The sequence below is a fragment of the Pagrus pagrus genome, assembly GCF_965226575.1.
Source record: "Pagrus pagrus genome assembly, chromosome: 18".
In the NCBI taxonomy this organism is placed as follows: domain Eukaryota; kingdom Metazoa; phylum Chordata; class Actinopteri; order Spariformes; family Sparidae; genus Pagrus; species Pagrus pagrus.
This window is the reverse complement of record NC_140202.1, coordinates 2,645,518-2,666,568: the sequence shown is the minus strand read 5'-3', so window position 1 is coordinate 2,666,568 and position 21,051 is coordinate 2,645,518. Positions and strand designations below refer to the sequence as shown.

Sequence of the window (21,051 nt, the reverse complement as noted above, 5' to 3'; positions counted from 1 at the left end):
TAATCCTAAGGAAATGACTTTGCTCATACCCTGTTCACATACTTATTTGTTGTTTTGTTTTGTTTTTTGTTTAAGACCTTGCTCTACAGCCTGATCATGTTGTGTGTTTACATCTGCCCATGTGTACTGTATAGTGTTTTAATCTGATTTTTGTCTGCTGGTTGTTCCTTATTGACAATCGTCTAAGCTTTCTTATGCAGGCATCATGTTCTTTGTGATTTATGGTTCATAACTAACACTTAGTCTTATTATCCTAATACCTTATTTCAGGTGAACGGCTCCTTTAAGGGGACCCGGAAGTGCTTGGTAAACCGGACGTACAGACTTCTCAATGTGACTTACCTTGGCTAACGTTGTTATGCTCTAATACTGCCGTGTGGTTGTGGTTTTAAGTCAACAAAATGTTTCTTACCACCGTCAATTGTGAGTATATTAATCACTGTATGTAGTTATTGGAAGCGTCGGGTACGTGCATATGCAGGGTTGTCTCAGACGTAGCAGTTTGCTAGCTTTATCTTAGCACGCTACATTGTTTATCACTTTGCTTTGCTTTATCACATCACTTTTCTACCTGGGTTTTAACTGTTTACATGTTGGTGTCACTTTTAACATAATATGTTCCACATGCTGTTGCGTTTAGCTTTTATTGTTGTTTATTCTGCGGTTAGATTTAGCTAGTGCTAACAAACTGTTAGCATGTTTAGATATACCTTTTTTCCCCACATAAATATACTCACACGTTACTGGCTACAATACTAAGCATGAATCCTCTGCTCTTCTTCATTTCCCAGTGGCCAAGGCAAAATCAAAGTAAGTGGAAGCTACTAGAATGATAAAAATGGAAAGGTGTATCTCCAGCAAAAATAATACCAAATGCCATGAACAGGCAGAAATGCAATCACTGTGATGCTCACTCATGTTGTTTTCCATCAGGACCATCCTGGTGCAGATGGTGAGCGCTGCAGGGACAGGGTACTTCTTCAACACGAAGAGGAACCGTCTCAGAGACAAACTGGTGCTGCGCAAACATGATCCATTTGGTAAGATATGACTGACCAGCTGTTGCACTGCAGATGCCACACTCACACATGCACACTGCATCGAGCCAGTGATTCTCATAGTGGCATCCCAGGACCCCCAGAGGTACTTGAAGGTGTTCGAGGTTGTCCCCAGAAAAAAAGGGGAGTCATTTAATCAAACTATAATTCTATCTGTACGTCCCACTATGACATAATGCATGACAGCTTTGTTCTCGGGTTTCATACACTTCACATGATCAAACATCTTGTAGCTGAATTCTTATCACACATCTGTGGTTGAATCTGTGTTGATTTAGGGGTCCCAGAAGTAAAAGGGTGGAAAAACCACCATACTGTGCATTTTATCTATACTGGGGGAGAGGACAAACACATATGTGTGGTAACTGTACCAGGATGATAATGTTTTAACGTCCCCTGTATATACCTGCATTGTAGCAGGAAGCTGTTTCAGTCCAGATAATTCAAATTAGATCAAAGACTGGGACAAAAACCTCCACAAAGATGTTAAGAAACCATAAAGGCAGACTTATTTCTGGTTTCAAACTGGCAGACATTAGATTAAAAAGTAGTATTATTAGTAATATTAAATTGTATCAGACAACACATTCAAACATTCAGCATTCAAACCACTAAAGTAGATAACTATATGCGCTAATCTTCATGGACCATGAATCTGGTACGGCCGGGTTATAATGGTATTTGAACATACAGCATAAAACTGTACAGAAGTGTGTGTATATGTATTTGTTATAATTTCATAAGATTCCAGGTGAAATATCATATTGCACTGTAACTGTATGACTCATACATGCTCATAGGGGCTTTGTGAATGCAAATATATTGATCTCCTTGATAAATGTATTACCTGCCATGTGAAATGAACATTTGGAGTTACTTAAAGTAAGCAAATTGTTGACACCAATTGGAGTAAATTAGTCTTACAAAAAGGGACTGTCTAAATCATATCAGCTACAAGCTCAAGCTCTTCTTGTGTCACCCTTTCTCCTTTACATTGTTTGTAAAAAACATTCTTTTTATTTCTTCTGGACACTGACTTCTCTTTAAAAATCTGCTCTGTCTTTGCAGTGAACAAGCACGTCCTGTTCATCGAGAAGAAGAAGATCAGATCGATTTAAGAATGCACCAAAATTTATGGACAACATAAACCTGCTGGGTTTAAACAGACTATTTTTATTGTCATGGATTGTACAAGGTGTTTCATCAGTCAACACTTCTGCTTGTCTGACTGACATGTTTTCAGAGGATTTCTTCTTGGAGCTGTCAAAAGGCCTCTACTCGTTCCAGTGCACCAGTTCAGCATGATGCAAACCTCGACCAAGCTTCAAGAAATTCTTTATCACCACCCTTTTAGGCAAACTACTACTCATGTGTTTGCATGTAATTTATTGGGGCCACCACAACTGTCTTGATTAAGTCATGAAATAACATGTTAAAGTAATATTAAAGAGTTCAATCTAGTGTCAATGATTATGGTTCAGTGCAACTTTATATTTCAATTGGGCGCCTGTAACTAAACCATTTGTGAAATATGATCTATTTGGGGGAATTAAATAAATTCTATGGTGTACAAGCTCAGTGTTAAGATCAATTATTAAACTGTAAGATTTGCAAAAATGAATACTGGTCACTTAGTAGATTGTGCCTATGTGAAGATAAACCTATTCATGTAACCATTACATTGACAGTCGAGTTAAAGCCAGCTTTGTATCAAGGTAACACCTGTTACATCGTTAACAATCCTCAGGGTTTTTACATTTTTTTTAAAAGCAGCTCATTTCACAAGTTGTAATCACAGGTCAGTAAGACTTATGCTCTCAGAACAGTTCAGCTGGTAGCTCCTTCCTGAAGGGGTAAGACGTCTGTGTGCCTACAGCCTGTACACTCACTCCTGCCACCTGATTGGCTCTGCGGGCCATCTCCTCTAGAGGCATTGTGGGATAATGAGCCATGTAAAATGCCAGTGCTCCAATGAAGCTGTCTCCGGCACCCTGTGAAGAAACAATATTAAAAAAACGCTTTATTAAATTTCACCTGTGGTTCAAACAGGTCCACTGTGTAATTGTACAGCCCAGGGCCCACTCAGCAGAATCATAAAGTTGAGTGTATGTGAGGAACATTAAAAAAACAAGTGTTGAATCCATGTACAAACAGTATGACTGATCTGAGTCATTGTTTCAAATGTTCGATTCTGCATTTTGAAGAGTAGAACAACATACACTATATGACAATAGGGGATGGTTAATTCAATGAAGTGTCAACAGTAGAGGGTGCTGTGGCATTTGTCAGCTGTTTCTCAAGTCTTGTGTTGCTGCCTGAAGTCTCAACTACTTTTAAATGAGTTACTGAAGATGTGCAAGTATGTCTCAGTCAGCTCTTTCAGATAAACATCAGTATGATGGGCATTAATTATGGTCAAACATACCTTTTCATTACACCTGCAGAGTGATGAATTGGATTGATAGACTCATAAAACATCTTAAATGTAAAATGTTTGCATGGCATCAGGGCTGCACAATATAGGAAAAAACATTTAGCAATTATTTTTGACATATATATATACACATATATGTGTATATATATATATATATATATATATATATGTACATATATATAAGTCCTAGTGTGCATTATTAAGAGCATTATTATCTGTTCAAGTGACTGATGGATTTGAAAACAGACTGCCACTTAGGACATAATTTGAAATTTTCTCTGAAACAACATTCTAATCAAAGACTGAAAAGCAAACAAACAAAAAAACTGCTCTAAATGTAGCAATTGCCTTTCAAAGTCAGCTGAATAACACATGGCTGCACCATAACTGCCAACAGCTCTGGTTTTGGCTATCTTTATACAGATAAATCATCCATTTTTCCTCCTCATCTATTGATAGATATGGAATGTGCCGTCTACGCCCTGGAGGGGGTTGGCTGGAACGGGCTGCCGGGGGGTGGAAGGCCTTGCTGATGGGAAATGGCACAATGGTATGTGGCGACACGCTCATGTTTAACCACAAATGGCCCCCCGACGCTGGTTCTCACAAGCGTGCTCCATTACTCATCACTGTGGCTCTCAAAAGAGTTCATTGCACTCTTTCTCCTCTGCGCACCTCTGTAAACCCCCTCCCCTCCTAACAACCCGCACCCTCCAACCTCAAAGTAACCCTTATGTGCCGGTTGTGCTGGGATGATTCAGTGACATGGGTGAAAAAAAAAACCCCTAACCTCAACCCTGTTCCCAGCTGGGCAGATAAGGCTGTGCCCTGTGACTGACAGCACACCAGGAACAGAGAGGGCTATAGTAGCCGGGGCAGCTGGAGGGCACAGCCCAGACAACATGGATTTTGTCACAAAGCACCTAAAGCATTCTTTGATGAACCCAATGATAGATTTGAGCAATGTAGGCAGAAAAAAAAGGTTCAGATTTGACATTTGAAAGGTCATTATTGCACCCCTCCCCCACCCCACCCGGTGCATGCCACTGGTGTGACTCCTGGACTGGAGAGATGCTGGAAAGAGTGAGATCAGAGCTCAAACATTTCACAGGCCGGGTGGATTTCCATCTTTAAAGCCGTGGTGTGTTTATGTCTCCTGTCTGGTAGCTGGGCTGGGCTACAACACAGCCAGCGTTTGGAAACAAGGCTCTGGTGAAGCAGTCCCACTGGTTTAGCTCTGGCCCGTCTCCCAGCTCACACGTTGCGGTTGAAATGGTGGTACCGGTCTTCAGTGGGGGTTGATGCTTGGGAACTGATGACCAAATGGAGCCCAGTGCAGTGAGGGGGCAGTTTCAATAACCACATTAGGTAATAGAAGACAAAGCATTTTGGTCTTTAGAGTCATGGAGATATATCATTCTTTTTCGCACAGGCCTCTTCGTTTTTCTTTTACGTTTTCAACCAACAGTCAACTAATCTATGACCAAATCCCTGCAAGCAAACACCTTTGTCTGATCAGACTACAATGGGTGAGGCTGAGACAGGTTTCTGAAAGCTAATACTGGTATTAACGGCTAAACTTGTGGTGACAGTTAAAATCTGACTAATGTCTTCTTAACAATAGAATGAAAATATTAATTATTATTAAATCAGGGTGGGAAAAAAGAGACACAGTGTTAATGTAATTATAGAATTTCATATGATGACATTTCTTGAATTTTGAGGCTATTAAAAATAACCTGACTGTCATAGTACGGGCCCTACCAAACACTGTTATTGGTGATTTCCAAATTCAAACAAACAAACAAAAACATACAAACCAAAAAAAAAGGCAGTATTCTTGACTGCATATTTATTTTTTTTACTTTGAAAACCTAAATTCCCCTCTTTGAAATGTTGAGAAGGTAATTTCAAGTTGTGCAATTTCAAAAGCCTGAAAACATATGTTTCACATTCTCAGATATAATATTCAAGTGTCCAGCATTCAAAAAATATATGTTGACCTTGACTCAATTAGTCATTTGTTGATCTATAAATTCAAGTGCAAAAAAAAAAAAAAAAAAAAAATCAAATTCCTTAAACTGGAATCGTACTAAAATGTGAATTAAAATTCAAACTTGAACATGAACTTAAACAAACAAAAAAAAAATAATGAAATAACAAATTCAGACAAATGGTTTTCAAAGTAAAAATATTTAAACGGAATAAATCCAGTGATACTTAAATTTCAACATCAAGTATTCAGTAGTTATTAGATTCTATATAATTAGGAATGTATTATATCTAATCATATAAAATTATAAATATATGTCTTATAATGTCCTGTCTTTGCTTCCATACCATACCATTACATTTCTGTCCAGAGCAGTAAGTATGCTGTAATCATTGCGTGCTCATTTCCTGCAAAACGTAGCTGTGAGAAGAGTCTACATAACCAATTTAAATGTTTTAATCCTGAATAAACAATAAATATTTCACACAATTCATACCCCAAAATAGTGCGTTTCCTTTGTTAAATGTGAGTTATGTGTTATGTGTTAAACCTGCAAAGCCTGATTTTTGCCTATACAACACTTTTTGTCTTTTTTGTCTATTATATGTCTCTATATTCTAAGTTGATGTGGTGAACTTGTTAGCAAGGTTGCCTATATACTTTACATAAAGAAGATACAAAAATAAAAAAATAAATAATAGGCAATATCATCTTTTTAGCTTTGTTTTAGTCTAATAACAGCTGTCTGGAAATAATGCTTATGAAAGCAGTAAGACAGAAGCTTAACAGTGAAGTTGTGGGCTGTAAACCGACACAAAGAGTTAAAAGATGCTAAAACACTCGTTGTTAATGTAAAAACTAAAAATACTGATTATAGCAGGGACTCTCATTTTCTATTAAGCCAGCCCACATCTAAGTAAGCAGTAATGAAACAGGACTTCACTGTTCCAATCTAAACCTGAGGTCACTAGACTGTACGAGCCACCATCAACCTTCCTACTGTCTTACTAACAACGTCCCCCTTCCCTGAGACTGGCATGTGACGCTACTGGATCTAGTGAATGAAGTTCAACCAGGCTGACAAGCGCTACCCCCTTCAGCCCCGCCACCACTGCCCTCAACACAGTTTGGTGAAGGTTAGATCTCGAGGCCTGTCAGTCAAGTGACACAAGTGCTTGCCACGGATGAGCCTTGATGCTCTTACTGGTCGGCTCCGTCCGCTGTGTGTTGATCTCTGTGTTGATCCTCTGCCTGTTCTCCTCTGGTGCTCACACTGAAGTTAGAAATTAGGATGGCAGGTATGTCTGCGAGAAGCTTACCAAATTAACAAAGTATGGTTTAGGAAGTTCTCTCCAGTTTGAGTTGGAGTTTTGTGTCACACTCTGGTAGAGCTGCTACAATAAGATGATTGATTGATCTAAAAAAAAAATGTTAAATCGTTTCAGTCATTTTTAAAGCAAAAAAGTCAAGTATTTGCTGGTTCCAGCTTCTTAAATGTAAGGATTTGCTGCTTGCTTTTCTTTATCATTTATGACAGTGACTGAAGAGTCTTTTGGACTGGTGGTTGGACAAATGAAGCAACTTGGGGACCTCCCTATGGGTTCTGAGGAATTGTGATGAACATTATTTTTTGCATTTAACAATTTTTTGACCTTATAGACTAAATGATTAATCATGACGATGACTGTCAGATTAATCAGCAACACAATGAATTGTTATTTGCAGCCGTGTCTGCAACGTGTCTGCTTTGTGTGAATTAAACTACTTCCAAACATCTCCCTTGAATGTTTATAGTTTAGGTTGAGTTTAATTAAATCCATCAAAAGCGCCCCCCCCCCCCCAATTAAGATTAAAATACTTTTCCGTTGAAGTGACTCATCTTCGGTTGATTAAACAGAACAGTGACAAACCTGTAGCCACTGAAAGCTTTCCATCGGCTGATGCAAACACTTCTGTATCTGGTAATCTTTCACCGAATAAAATCCTGGGAAGTGACCTTTTTTTTAATGCTTCTGACAGCAGCATGAGTGGTGTGTGTTAAGAATAAATAGAAGAAAAAAAAACCGAATACTTAACACAAGCAGCAGTAGCCGCCATGGCTGTACAGACAAACAAAGGCGCGCATACAGAAACTCAGAAGTCCATCAACAGAAAATCCAAGGACAAAGACAACAGCAGCGCCCACACGCTTTGATTGACAGGTGATCTTTGTAAAGTGCAGTGCAGAATGAGCGCTAAGCACCAGAGACAACAAAAAACAAACAGAACCTATAGAAAATGCAGATCTCATAAAGAGCTTCACACTGCACATCATTCATGTTACAGTCTGCTGCGCACACTCAACCTCCTGAGCCTCCAGAACCTGTGACTGTACTTCTCACCCAGAGGCCTCCTGCAATCTTGACTCCCACCCTGATATGACAGATGGAGCTGTGTGCCGTTAACTCCTGAAGCTGTCGGCCTTTGTCAATGAAAGGCACCCCAGGGAGAGCGAAGACCAACTGAGGGGCAGCAATGACTCACATCGGCTTCCACGTCCGGAAGCTTCCAGTAAGACTCGCAAACAGCCTGGGTCGGCTTGTTTGAAGTAACGGGGGAGGAAGATTCAGAGATCAGAAACACATTTAATTGGACCAATTAGGCCTCTCACATCTTTGATCCATCCGCACTGCTTTGTCTTAGTCCTCTTTCACTCTTTTGTGTGGAACACTGAGCGACATGACTGCGCTGGCAGAGGACCGGCCTAACATCTGGGCCGCTGAACAGCAGCTGCTGTGGCATGTGCAGTCCATTAGAACATGGTGATGTGGCAGTTTTTCTCATTGTGTCATGCTGACCCACAGTTTGGAGGGCTGAGGAATGTGCAGCTCAGGAGGTATTCACTTACCTTTGGCTTCCAGGAAGGAATCGTGCAATTGGTCCTCACATGTCTCCAGTCATAGGAGAAGACTGGGAATAATTTGACTGTCCAGACCCACCATACAGCTGTAATGTCTGGTTTAGACAGCTCTGTCTACCTTTCGCCCTACACAGTGGACCTCCCTGAGCAATGGAAACCAAGGCCACCCAAGTCCTGTTGGGGCTAGAAGGCACTGAGTGTGTGTTTGTGTGTGTGTGCTACAGCCTCATCTAACTGTCCACACATACAGCCAATACTCTGATCTCAGTGAGGGAAGCCTGTACTCAATTTAAGACAAAAGAGAGCCAAATGGATGAAGGGGGAGGGATAGGGGAGATCCACAGTAGATGAGTGGATTTGCTTTGTCATCCAGATTCCCGACCCTGACTCAGCTAGTGTCAACAGAAAGCTACATGCTGTAGCAGCCAGATCATTAACCAAGCTAGATCAACCAAAGAGAAATATTCCTTCTGGGACAAGTCGCAACAAAGTGATGAAATGCTCCAAATAAGAATGGTAGAAGGTAGTTGTTGGTCGTGGCACCCGTGGTGTACAACTGAACAGCAGCCTCACCAAAATAGTGAGAAACCGCAAGTGACTCACTGTGTTGATATCAACGAATCGCAGTCGAGAAATGCAGCTTCATTTAACAGTCCAATCCTAGCAAGAAGTCCTGCTGTTGACAAGCTCGGAGCCAGTCTTTCAAAAACATTTCTGTCACTACTGCTAATGAGATGAAAACACACATACAATAATCAAAGCTGTAACAACACGAGGTTATCATAACCAAAGAGGTTACCAGAACAGGCTCAGAGAAGTGAATAATGATCTTGATAACAACCTGTTGTTTTTTCCTCTAGCCAGCGAAAAAAAAAAAAAAGAAAGGCCTTACTGGAAGAGGGATTATGATGTCCAAAAGAGTTAAACACTCCAGAATTTATGGGCCTATCAAAGAACAGAAAAGGGGAGGTAGGGTGAGAGAGCGTGTGTCTGTGTGCAAGGGGGGACATGCAGCAGGCCCGACCACAGCTTTCTGCTGACTGATGCAGGCCCAAGAGGTGAGTCATGGGAGAGGAGGGGGGGAGAATAGGGGTGCTGGGTAAGTTCTCCTGAGGGCTGAAGCTGGTGAATAAGGTAAGTTATTCATGTATGCTTGGAAATGTGTGGGCATGGAGGAGGTCGCACAGCGTTCAAGAGAGCGAGACCTTTGTTCTTGAAGTGCAAAAATGACAAAGGCTGCTGTTCAGTTCAGCTGCAGGTCTTTTCAAGTGTGCCTGAAAACACACCGTATCACTGCTGCTCCTGTCTCTCTGCCTCACACACTCAACACTCACGTTTTACTGCCTTTCTTCTAAGCTTTTTCCTCAGTTCCACAATATCTGATGTGGGTTTCATGTAAAACTATGACTGCATCACTTGCTGTGCAGCATGATGAACATCATTTGGAAATTATAGCATAATGAAAGTACCTAGGGGAACTACTTAGTAGAAGAATCCATTACACAAACAATTAAAAGGCTTTAATCAAAGTGGGTACGCACAAAGAGGTGATTAACACCTCAGTGCGATGACGTATTTGCACAGTAGAAAACATGCCGCACAAACAGCTCAGAGACAGGAAACGCAAGCATATAGCCGAGGCTCTTGTGACGAAAACAAGCCACAGAGGCCGGTGTGAAATGAGTCAAGCGGCGCTGGCCTCTTTAAAAGATTAGAATCAGGGAGGGGAAACAGCCGCTGGTCACCACATCCCCACTGATCTTAAAGTGTTCCACTTGAGCAACAGGCAGATCTGTAGCTCCACTGGAGCTCAGAGTAGCAGGAGTTCATTGGACTGTGATGAATGGGCGGGTGAGAAGTTACGTGTGACGATGATTTGTTATGGAACAGAGGATTTCCGGTGACAAATATTTGTTCCTCGGTTATTACTGTAAAGAACACTTTTATAAGAAATTCCTGTCAGTGCCTATGCTGTGTGGAGTGGGCTGGTTTACATTTCCATGTTAAAATATTTTTCCTTTTCACTAATATGGAGCGTGCTGTCACTTTCTTCTCAGTCTCAGTGAATTCTGGTTTCAAGGTATGTTTAGGTATGAAATCTGATGGTACACTGTGTTCAGTTGCTTAATTATGGTATTGAATTCTACTATATCAGTGTTATTAAATATATAGTAATATATATATTTCAATATTTCAAGTTTCATGTCTATCAGGACAAAAAAACATTTTGTAAAAATGTAATAAAGCATTTCTTCAACCAAGAAACAACCCTTGCTTTAATTTCATTCGCATCTCAAAATTATTTAGCATATTTTTCGAAATATATAAAATAGTAAAAATACTATTAACACACACACACACACATCCTTGTTTAAGCTTCTGTGGAAATAAAATAAAAAAAATCATTTAAAAAAATCATAATATAAATAGCTGTTCATGCTTGTTTTAGTTTTTGCAAGATAAAAGTAATCATAATCTCAGCACGACGGGCAGAATGACACTTTGTGCAGGAAGTTAGTCCATTTAGGGAACTTGGGATCGTAGTACCATTTTGCATTTCATCAATGCAATACAACAGGTGCTTGCTTTTGGCCGGAGCCCCGCCATTATGTTTCAGTTTTGGCCCTCCAAGGTAAAAAGCAGGCTTGGTGAGTAATGGAATACATGTAATGGGATCATATAATCAGGATATTAAAAAAAGGTAACTGTATTCTGGTAAAGTTACTGAAAAAAAAAAAATTTGATCACAGATACACTTCGTAAAAAGAGGATTACCACCAGGATTACAATTTTAATATAAAGAATGATATACTAGTCTGGGTACATGCACATGTGCACACATGACATCACTCACCCATGTTACAGCTGTCCTAGCTTATAATAAAGAAAAAAGCAAATCCCAAAACAAGGAATTGTATGGTATTTTAGCTTGACAAATGACTATAATAATTTATAAATTATCAAAATGGTTGGCTGATTTATTTTCTCTTGATTAATTCATCAACACATGGTGACAGCTCCATACCAAAGTATTGGACAAATTCAAAATTTGACCAGATGGATCAGCAAAGTCCTGACAATCCATCCTGAGGTGAACATGAACGTCTATACCAAAATATATGGAAATCCATTTAAAAAACTAGAGAAAAGATACAAATGTCAAACTCAAGGTGGCGCTACAAGAAAAGTCAGGGGACTATCAATGTCAGAAGGATTTATCCTCTGGGAAACATGCATTTCTGTATAGAATTTACAGTAATTTGGGCTTTTGAATTGTGATGCTTGTTTTTTTTCCTATCTTTTGCCATTTTGTGGACAAATAACAGCAAAAAAACAATGAATAGAGTACACAAATATATATATAGTATATATGTGTCATGCTTACCGTGGTGTCCACTGCTGTCACCGCAGGAGTTGGAACATGTTTTGAGAAAGACTCCTGTGCCTTGAGCACCACACAGCCTAGGGGTCCCAGAGTGACGATGACTGACCCACAGCCTCGCTTCAGCAGCTCCTGACCGGCCCTGTGTGCTTCCTCCACATTAGCTACTGAGGAACCAGTCAGCAGCTCAGCCTGTATGGAGACACAGTATCAGAGGAGCAGAGGTAAAACATTCACCACTGTGTAATCACTGTATAATCACATACGTAACACAATCATTTAGCATCAGATGATACTAGGACACTATTTTTTCTAAACCAGTTTATTTTTCTTTTCTAGGTCAGGGAGCCAAGCTAATCAGAGGTTAGGAATTAAAATTAAAGATGGGGCAAAACCAGCTCCAGTGTGGGATACTGGGAGGATAAATAAGGAACTGCATTATGGAAAATCCCCAAGGCAAAAACCCAAGGACTGTGTGTAACGTGACATATCAATGCCTCAAGCTTTTGCCTTTTAAAAAGAATCAAAATACAAAGCCTGTTTTGTCTGAAAACACTTCAGTACATCATAACCATTTAATATGGCCCTAATTAGTAGCGTTTTACGAGGTTTTTGCTTACTTGCTATACTTTACTGTTTCATATTAACAGTTTTGGGATGAGTCAGCTCTTAATTACACACTGACCGTGGTCAGACAGGCTCACAAAACACATTCAGTCTGTTAAGGATTTGCTGGATCCGTCAGCAGTCTGTGGGCCAAGCGTTTTCAAAGAGTAGATCCTCTGACGACGCTGCTTCATCTGGCTCCAAAATGAGTAAACAGTGACAGAGCAGGACTCCACAGCTGATGTTTGGGGAACTTCAAGGGAAATCAGAACCACAGCAGCTCTCTACAGAGTGAGTGGCACCCACGATACAGATGAGCCACAACATTATTCTCTGGTGTTTAAAGGCAGCTGGAGGATGATCTGCAACCATAACTGAGGCTTTAGAGAGAAATGCATGTGACACCAATCCTTAGGGGATTAAATACTATCACATACTGTATCAAAATTCTACTTTTTTTTTTTCACTTTAAATATTTCTACTATTCATGCCAGTTTTTATTGACTAAAATTACTTGAACAGACCTGCTTGGCCGGCAATCCACCCCATCCACAGCCAAAACAGCCTTTGGCTGCATTTTCACGAGCTTCAAGTGTCCTAAACTGACTTGCTAAATTCTTTTCTTTAAACAAAGAATGCTTTCCTTACAAACGAGTCCAAAACACTAAATTCCTCAAAATATAGAAGAAGAAGAACAAGAAGAACAAGAACAAGAACAAGAACAAGAAGAACAAGAAGAATGTTAAGGAATTAGTGACTATGCCCCTGTGCCAAATGTTTACTTTTAATTTAAGTGCAATTTTTGTTGACAGAGCCTGAGATACTATATCATTTATTGCTTGTGTTGTGTGGTTTTATTATATTTGTTTTGTTTATCTTGGATATTTCATTTATTTTACATTCCAATTTCAATGTTTGAATATTATTACAAAATAAGTGTATTGCTCTTTGAAACTGTGAACATTATTATACTATTACATTATCATGATATCAATGGCATAAAATGGTCTGAAAGGGACAATAATATCGTTTATAGCAATTATTTTTGGGACCGATATATCAACCAACAAAAGTAGTTTGGCGTGGCTTCCGTAGTGCAATCAGCTGTGAGGGAGACTCGTGTAAGCGTGCCTCCAGGCAGATATAGCATAGTGACTGTTTAGGCTGTAAAAATGTACTAAATGACGTCGTTTCGAGTAAACTCTGGATGTCGCCACTTCAGGACACTTGGATTGCAGTGGACGAGCAGTATGGAGGAATATTACAAAGTTTTTGTGTAGTTTTATGGACCTCTTCGTCTCGGGCACAATTGATGCCTGTTATATGGATTATTGCTGCAGGACGGTACCCCCGCAGGTCTCCAGCTGCACTTTGAGGAGTAAGAAACTACACCGGACTTCTCATCAGCATGAGGGTGAGTCGATAATGACTGAATTTCGTTCTAGAGTGAACTATTCCTTTAATCCTTACACACCTCCACACACAGGCTGATGGACATAGCCCTCCACACAGACTCAATTAGGAATGCTAATGCTTAATCATTAAACGATGAATGGGAGTTAAGAATTTAACCAATGAAAATTGTATTAACCGTCAAATACATCAGAAAGTGTCTTGTCACATATTACAAATACTTGTAATGTCAGCCATTTAGTAGCCTAAATATAGGTTGGATTTTGTTGAATGGCAACAGACAGAAGCGCTGTAATCAGAATGAATTCATTACTTTGTGTTATTTAGTTTATCATTCAAGTAACTTGTGTTCACTTTATCTGCTCTTTTAACTCCTAACGTAGCTTACTCTGATTTTGCATCGAACATAAATCATGTCAGTAGTTAAAACTGTTTTCTAACGAGAAATCATTTGTTAACGCAGTTGACTTTCAATTAAAGACATTGCTTAAAATTTGGTTAATCTATTTCTGTTCCAGGTAATGTATGAAATTGTGTGTTTCGTTTGTTGTTTTTGTTCTCAAACTCATTGCAAACTTGCATGGACGTTGACTCAAGTTTGCTTGTTATTCACTTGTCATTGTCATCAAGTATTCAATCACTGTATTGCAATAATTTCTTCAACTTTTATCCTACTTTAAGTGTTAAAAAACCTGTAAAGTGACAAACAGTGTTCGTAACTACAAAAAAGGATCTTAGGGTGGACTTCCACTTTAATTTGCTGTAGTAAATTTCGACAGCACTATATAATCACCTTGCCTCACCAGAAATAGCAGCAGGATGGAAAACATACAGGCATTAAAAAACTCACAATACATTTCTGGTTATGTTGTGCTGCTATCATGAGATCCCCTTCAGATCTGTGGATGATAAAAATGTGGATCCATGTTGGCACGTGAGCTCCTCAGGTGGACATCAAAGATAAGTTCCCCAACTAGAAAGCACTTCAGCGTAGCATGTGGGCTGAGGATCAAAGTGGGCCTGCACTTTGTCATCCTTAAGCCCCCCACCTACCCCCAACCCCTCTACCCTTAGCCTAAGCATGGTACAGTGAGACCACACACAAACACACAACGCGCACACACAGCAGAGAATGTGTGCCAGCTCTAACCCCACATGGGAGGGTCACGGCGCAGCTCACGCTAGCGTGAACAGGGGTCTGAGGATCTGATCCCCCCTCCATGCTTTTGTGATCTGTCAAAGTGAACAATGACCTTGGACAGTTCAAAAATAAACCGCAGAGTGTATCAGTGCTTTTAGAGCCCGCAGCCACCCCGGTGCTGTCGGATGCCAAGAGAGAAAAAGAGCCGTTTTGTTAGTCATCAGCTTCACACCAGGGCAGGGAATCAATCTACCTCCCTCTGTGCACAAGAATATGAGAAAGTTGAATTATGTCTCTCTCGCTGTCTGTGTGTGTGTGCTTATCACACACACACACACACACACACACACACACACACACACACACACACACACACGCAGTGAGCACCTATTTTTTAAAGCATATGCAGTATAAAGCTGTTGACATGGTGGGTGTATTTGCAAGAATGTATATGTTTAGGCATATCGCCAGAGGGTGGAGATAATATGCTGTTATTACAGTAATTTTGTGTATTTATTTATTTGACTGAGAGTTTTTCACTTTTGCTTTACACAGTGTTTAGATTTGAAATTCAAGTGCTTTCTCAAAGTATCTCTTCTTATTGACAGGATGTCTAACTCTTGTTACTGTAAATCATTTTATTTTATATTAGTATACAGTATATAGAGGATTAGCATGATTGGATCCAAGCCTTTTATACGTTGCAATATTTCCTTTGCATACATTTATTGATTATATATTTAGTCCTTTATCGCATTACAACACAAATTATTGGAGTAGGAACATGTGCAGGGTAATTTGAATTTTTTCATGTTTTGTCAAGATCTACACTTAAAAATGTACAACCATTGAAAACCACCCATAACTGCTTAATCATAGTTTAAACTCACCAGATCTAGGATACACTTCAAAGTGTACTCACTCATAGATACCAGCCACTTAAATATGCCTTTTTTCATCAAGATCCATTCATTACTCACTGAGAAATTAACAAAAATGTCAAAAACCACTGTATCTCACAACGTTAATGAAATTGAAAAGAAAAATCCTGGATCCATCCCTTTAGCCGGGTCAACACCAAAAATGAATGGGGTCTATTCTGGGCTGAGACCCATTTTCCATCCAGTTTCGTGGAAATCCGTTCAGTAGTCAAACAAACCGACCAACCAACCAACAAACATTACACAGGTGAAAACCTAACCAGTTTAGCGGAGGTAAAAAAAACAACATTCAGTGATATCAACATACGCATATAAACACTGATCAACCACAACATTACAACAACTGACAGGTGATGTGAATGAGACTGATCATCTCGTTGAAATGCAATGTTCTGCTGGGAAACCTTGGGTCACAACATTCTGTTGTGGACCAAGTACACCCCCTCACAATGAGGCAGCGATGGCAGTGATTTTAGTCAATAAAAACTGGCATGAATAGTAGAAATACTTAAAGTGAAAAAAAAAAAAAGTATAATGTGCCCTGACACGCTACAAAAACTTCTCAGTTACAGCTTGAGGAATACATCAAAGAGCCCAAGGTGTTGACCAGGCCCCCAAATTCGCCAGATCCCAATTCAATCGAGCATCTGTGGGACTTGCTAGAACTGAAAAAGTCCTAGAATTCAATGGAGGCCCCACCCTCCAACATACAGTACCCAGAGGATCCACAACAAAAATCCAGGTGCCAGACACCACAAGATGACCACAGAGGTCTTATGACCATGCTTTGACAGGTCAGAACTGTTTTGGCTGCACAAGGGGAACCTGCACAATATTAAGTAGGTGCTTTTAATGTTGTGGCTGATCAATGTATAATCTATTTCTATCTCTATATCTATGGTTTGCAATAAAGTAGCATTCTGAATAAGCTAAGTAATAAGCATTTTCTGCCTCCGGCTGCTGTCTTTACATTAGCTGCTGAGGCCCAGTGGTACAGTAGTTGTTAGTGCCAGCCACCATAAAGTATGGTCATCTTAATATTACACTACTGGAAATTAGTTAGGAAATGTGTTGCATTATTTTTGGGGACCACAAAACACAATATAAAAATTCAGATATGACGCAGAATAAACAATCAAGTGAAACACTAAAATATCACAATATCCCTTACTAATTTTGCATAGTGTAAACTAAATTATCCAGCAGGCCTCTGTGTTAAGTAACACTGATATTACTGTTATACGTACATTTTAAATGGGAATCTACTTTAAGACCCCATTAATTAATGCCTTGACTACAGCTTTTGTTTTTTGGTAAATAAAAAATAATAACATTTTTAAAAGCCTATTTGCAGGAACAGGGATTCTTAAAATGAGAATCAAGGCCCACTGCCTAGTTGAAACACGTATTAAATGTTTTAAACATGGCTATATGGTTTAAAACAAGAACAGTCACAACAATCAACTGCACCACCACCAGACTTCCTCAGGGTCAAACAATCACACACAAGCATGCAAATCAAGCATGCTATCATTTGTGCAGCAACATCCGGCTCAGATCTCAACCAGAAAAAAAAAAAACATACCAAGGTAAGAAAGAGTGTGCGGTCAACATGTTACCGTCTTGTTTTTAATCATGCAGCTCTGATATAAGAAAGTTTCTTTCTACTTAAATGAGCGTCTTAAGCGTCCTCCATTTTTGGGAAGGAATCCATTCTTCTTCTTGTATGCCTACCTGTGCATCAGGAGGGGTGGCTGTGGCTCAGGGTCCCTGAGCAAGATACTGAACCCCAAATTGCTCCTGATGTGCTGGTCGGCACCTTGCATGGCAGCCACTGCCATCATGGAATGAATTACTGTAAGTTGCTCTGGACAAAAGCATCTGCTAAAATGCCCTCAATGTAGGAGCAGCTGTTTTCCTTTTTTCCCTTTTGCATTGCATTCAATCTTAGAAATGCCTGTTAACTCATTGCCTTTTACTTACAGTATATACTTTTTTGAAATAATGTATGTAAAGTATTGTATTTCATATTCATCTGTCCCTGGGTGGGATACTTTAATGTACTTTCCACCCCTGCACACTGCATAATATATAACATGACTACCTCCAGGACCTGACACGCTTAAAAAAAAAAGGAAAAAAAAGAGAGAGAAGACATGTTGAGCTTTCGTCAACTCTCCCTTTCATGTCCCCACACCTGGCTACAGCTTCTCTCCACCCTGCATCACCACATCAAATAGAGGCTCCCAGGCAAACTCACATCCACTTTATCCCCAAGGGCGGCTGACTCAGCCAAAGTGCACATCTGCCTTGTTGTTTTTACTACGATTCCCATCTATCCCTGCCCCCATCACTCATCTGTCATCACCTGACAGTCAAGACACGAGGTGCCATGACACTAGTTTTTACCGTAAAAGGGTGGAGAGATACTTATTCTCTTCTTCATACCAGAGGGTTGACATATATTGCTAACGGCAACAGTGGGGTTATTGATGTGCTGGCGGGGGTCATGACCCAGGAGGTACGGTTGAATCACTTTGAAAAAGTGTCTGTATGTGTGGGCGCTCATAACATCTCAAACCTCTGATCTTTTCCTTTCACAGAGAAGATGAGAAGAAATATTTCTACCTGAACGCCACTCAGGGCTGCACAAGAAATCTCCAAATGTTACTAAGTGTTAACTGGACACATTTAAACAAAGCTTGTATTGATGCTAACAACCATTACCTGTTTGACCATTCATCTAGACAATGTTGGTGTCTTTTTCCTAGCTTTTCCAAAACAAAAGAAAATGTATAAATTAGATAGTGTGTTCATCTTTTTTTATCATCTGGCTAACTAGCTCATTACCTACAGTAGTAACCATGTTTTAATTTAAAGGCCAAGGAGCACATCAATTGGTGTATTAATTTGAGGGGTTACAGGTCACCTAAATGCCCCATTCATGACCAGCACATCTGCTGTGTACCTGCTGAGTGGAAGCCGCTCCTGGATGCTATCAAACTTCAGCTAACATTAGCCAAAATATTGTTACATTTGCCGGACACATTGTTTATCCCTCATCCTAAAAAACCCTTCTCCTTGTAATGTTAAAGGTCAAACTGAAACACAAACAAGTAAGCTATGCAGCCACAGCAGGGTTTTGCCTGAATGAAAACACAGCCTTTACAAACTAGCTACTAAATACTAGCGTTAACTACCTTTACACTGCAATGAAAGCACAATTCTGTTTCTTTATTGCCATGTATTCTTTGCTTTGGCATGTTGACTTGGCATTCACCTTCAGCCTCAGTATTTTAACATATGTGTATGCATATGTGTAGTGCATATCTAAAGGGTAATTCCAGTATTTTCTTAACCTGGGCTCAATATTTTAAATATCTAAACGACATGTAGTGAGAAAACGTTTTGGATCAATCAAATAGATTGAATTGAAACAGGCTGCAATGGCTGTAACATCAACCTTAGGGCAGCTTCAATCGTCACACAAAGTACCCTGTCTCTTTAACACAAAGTGTCTCTGTAGGGATCATTTCTGTAATGTTGTCAGACACGAAGAATAAAAATAAGAGTGGCCAAAACAAGCACTTTCAGTGGGCGTACATTGACGGGAGGCGTTGCCCCCAAGGATTGTATCGCAGTCATTGCAGCCTGTTGCACGGCTGCCAGCTGAAGCTTCTACAGGATCCCTCCAAAATGTTTTGCACCTCCTAGTCATTTAGATACCACATTATGTAAAGAATAGGGCAGAATCAGAATTACACACATTTTAAAATGGATCAGCTGGAAACATTAAAAAGTCACCTAGAGACATAATTTTCAAGCAACTCATGGAGCTAAGGTTAACTTTTTTAGCTAGTAACTTGCAACTGACTAAAGCTGCTACATACTTATTTCAGAGAGAAAAAATGGTTGCTGATTAAAAATGCGAAGCATGTTTTTTTCTACCTTTGTATGCCATTGTTTCGAAAAATTACCAAGATTTTTGATGCCAAATCTGCCCCGGTTCTCACTGTAAAGTGCATATGTGCAGAGTGAGAGCTGACAGCTAGTCAACCCACAATTTTGCTGTGTGGGACTGGTTTCAGTTCTTTTTGCTGCTTTGTTTTTGTGATTATATGCATGTGTGAGAAAGACAGAGTTATTGTGTGAGCAGGCATAAATGCTGCTGTGATAAATAATAAGTTCTATGTGTGTATGTGTCTGTGAGTGTGTGTGATAAATCACCTCAGTCTCATTACAGCAAAACACATCCGACGCTCTGTAGAAACCTGCATCCAAGTCAGGAATGGCTGGCGCTGGGTTGAATATTGTCTTTACTGCAACAAGAAACCAGGTAGTGATGTATTTTATTGATCAGTGTCAAATATCATAATATACAGGTTACTCAAGATAATATGCAATCATTAAGAAGGTTTAAAACAATATATCACTGTTCTCAATAATATACTTGCCTGCTTCTATGGAAAAGGACACCATTTTGACAAAAGTGTCCCACTGTGACACATTTAACACTTCTGTGATGTTTCTTTTCCATTTGCTATAAGCTTCACTGTCAAGGTCTGGCATTACCTTAATTAAACTTTCAATGGGAACAAAGGCTAGCGGGCTACCACTGGGGATTGCTCTCGCAGGCAAAGCTCAAGTGGATAAGCTTCTATAAAAAGACACCTTTTAAACGATTAAATTAGCATTCCCCAGGAAGAGAACACTGGAGGGAGTGAAAAAAAGAGCTGGTGGAAAATGGCCTCGCATCCTGTAGCTGTTTGTGGTACGCCGTAACCCCTGCCGCTCCAGGATTGTGTGTGTTGAAGAGAATATAACCCCCTATATGTGTGTCAGTGTGTGGGTGAGATGAGTTGTGACCCTTTCTGTGTATGTTGAAGAGCACAAGAGAGGGAGAGAGCGGGAGAGAGCAGGAGTGTTTGTCAGAAGTAATCCTCTGTACGTGTTGCACATCACTGTCTTATGCATATTCATGAGCGGAGAGCATTAATGCATCTAATACCATGATTTCTGTGTATGTGTGAGGATAAGCCCAGCTTGACGAAGCGATTAATTCTGATATCTCTGTGTACGAAATAAAGCCTCATGCAAGTGTGTGTGTAAGGGGAAATATATGTTCAGCGTTGGTGACATCAAAGTCTGTTGCGCAAAAGTGTGTGCCTAGTTGCTCTGTGTGTG

The 21,051-nt window shown here is 39.9% G+C and overlaps 2 protein-coding genes across 6 annotated transcripts in view; one reads left to right on the top strand and one right to left on the bottom strand.

Annotated features, from left to right (window-relative positions):
* Window positions 1–300: 300 nt before the first annotated feature.
* mrpl33 (mitochondrial ribosomal protein L33) lies at window positions 301–2,631 on the top strand. The gene is made up of 4 exons (XM_084381913.1): window positions 301–423; window positions 792–810; window positions 934–1,040; window positions 2,127–2,631. The coding sequence occupies exons 1-4, from the start codon at window positions 402–404 to the stop codon at window positions 2,174–2,176; spliced, it is 198 nt and encodes a 65-aa protein (XP_084238039.1). The 5' UTR covers window positions 301–401; the 3' UTR covers window positions 2,177–2,631.
* Window positions 2,212–21,051, bottom strand: part of rbks (ribokinase) — a 43,702-nt gene continuing 24,862 nt past the window's right edge. For all 5 annotated transcript variants that reach the window (XM_084381910.1, XM_084381909.1, XM_084381911.1 and 2 more), the window contains 3 exons: window positions 20,095–20,186; window positions 11,770–11,958; window positions 2,212–3,049 (listed from right to left, as the gene is read on the bottom strand). In XM_084381910.1, the coding sequence (XP_084238036.1) occupies window positions 2,876–3,049; window positions 11,770–11,958; window positions 20,095–20,186 (455 nt within the window). In that variant the 3' untranslated portion in view covers window positions 2,212–2,875. The remainder of the gene's footprint in view (window positions 3,050–11,769; window positions 11,959–20,094; window positions 20,187–21,051) is intronic.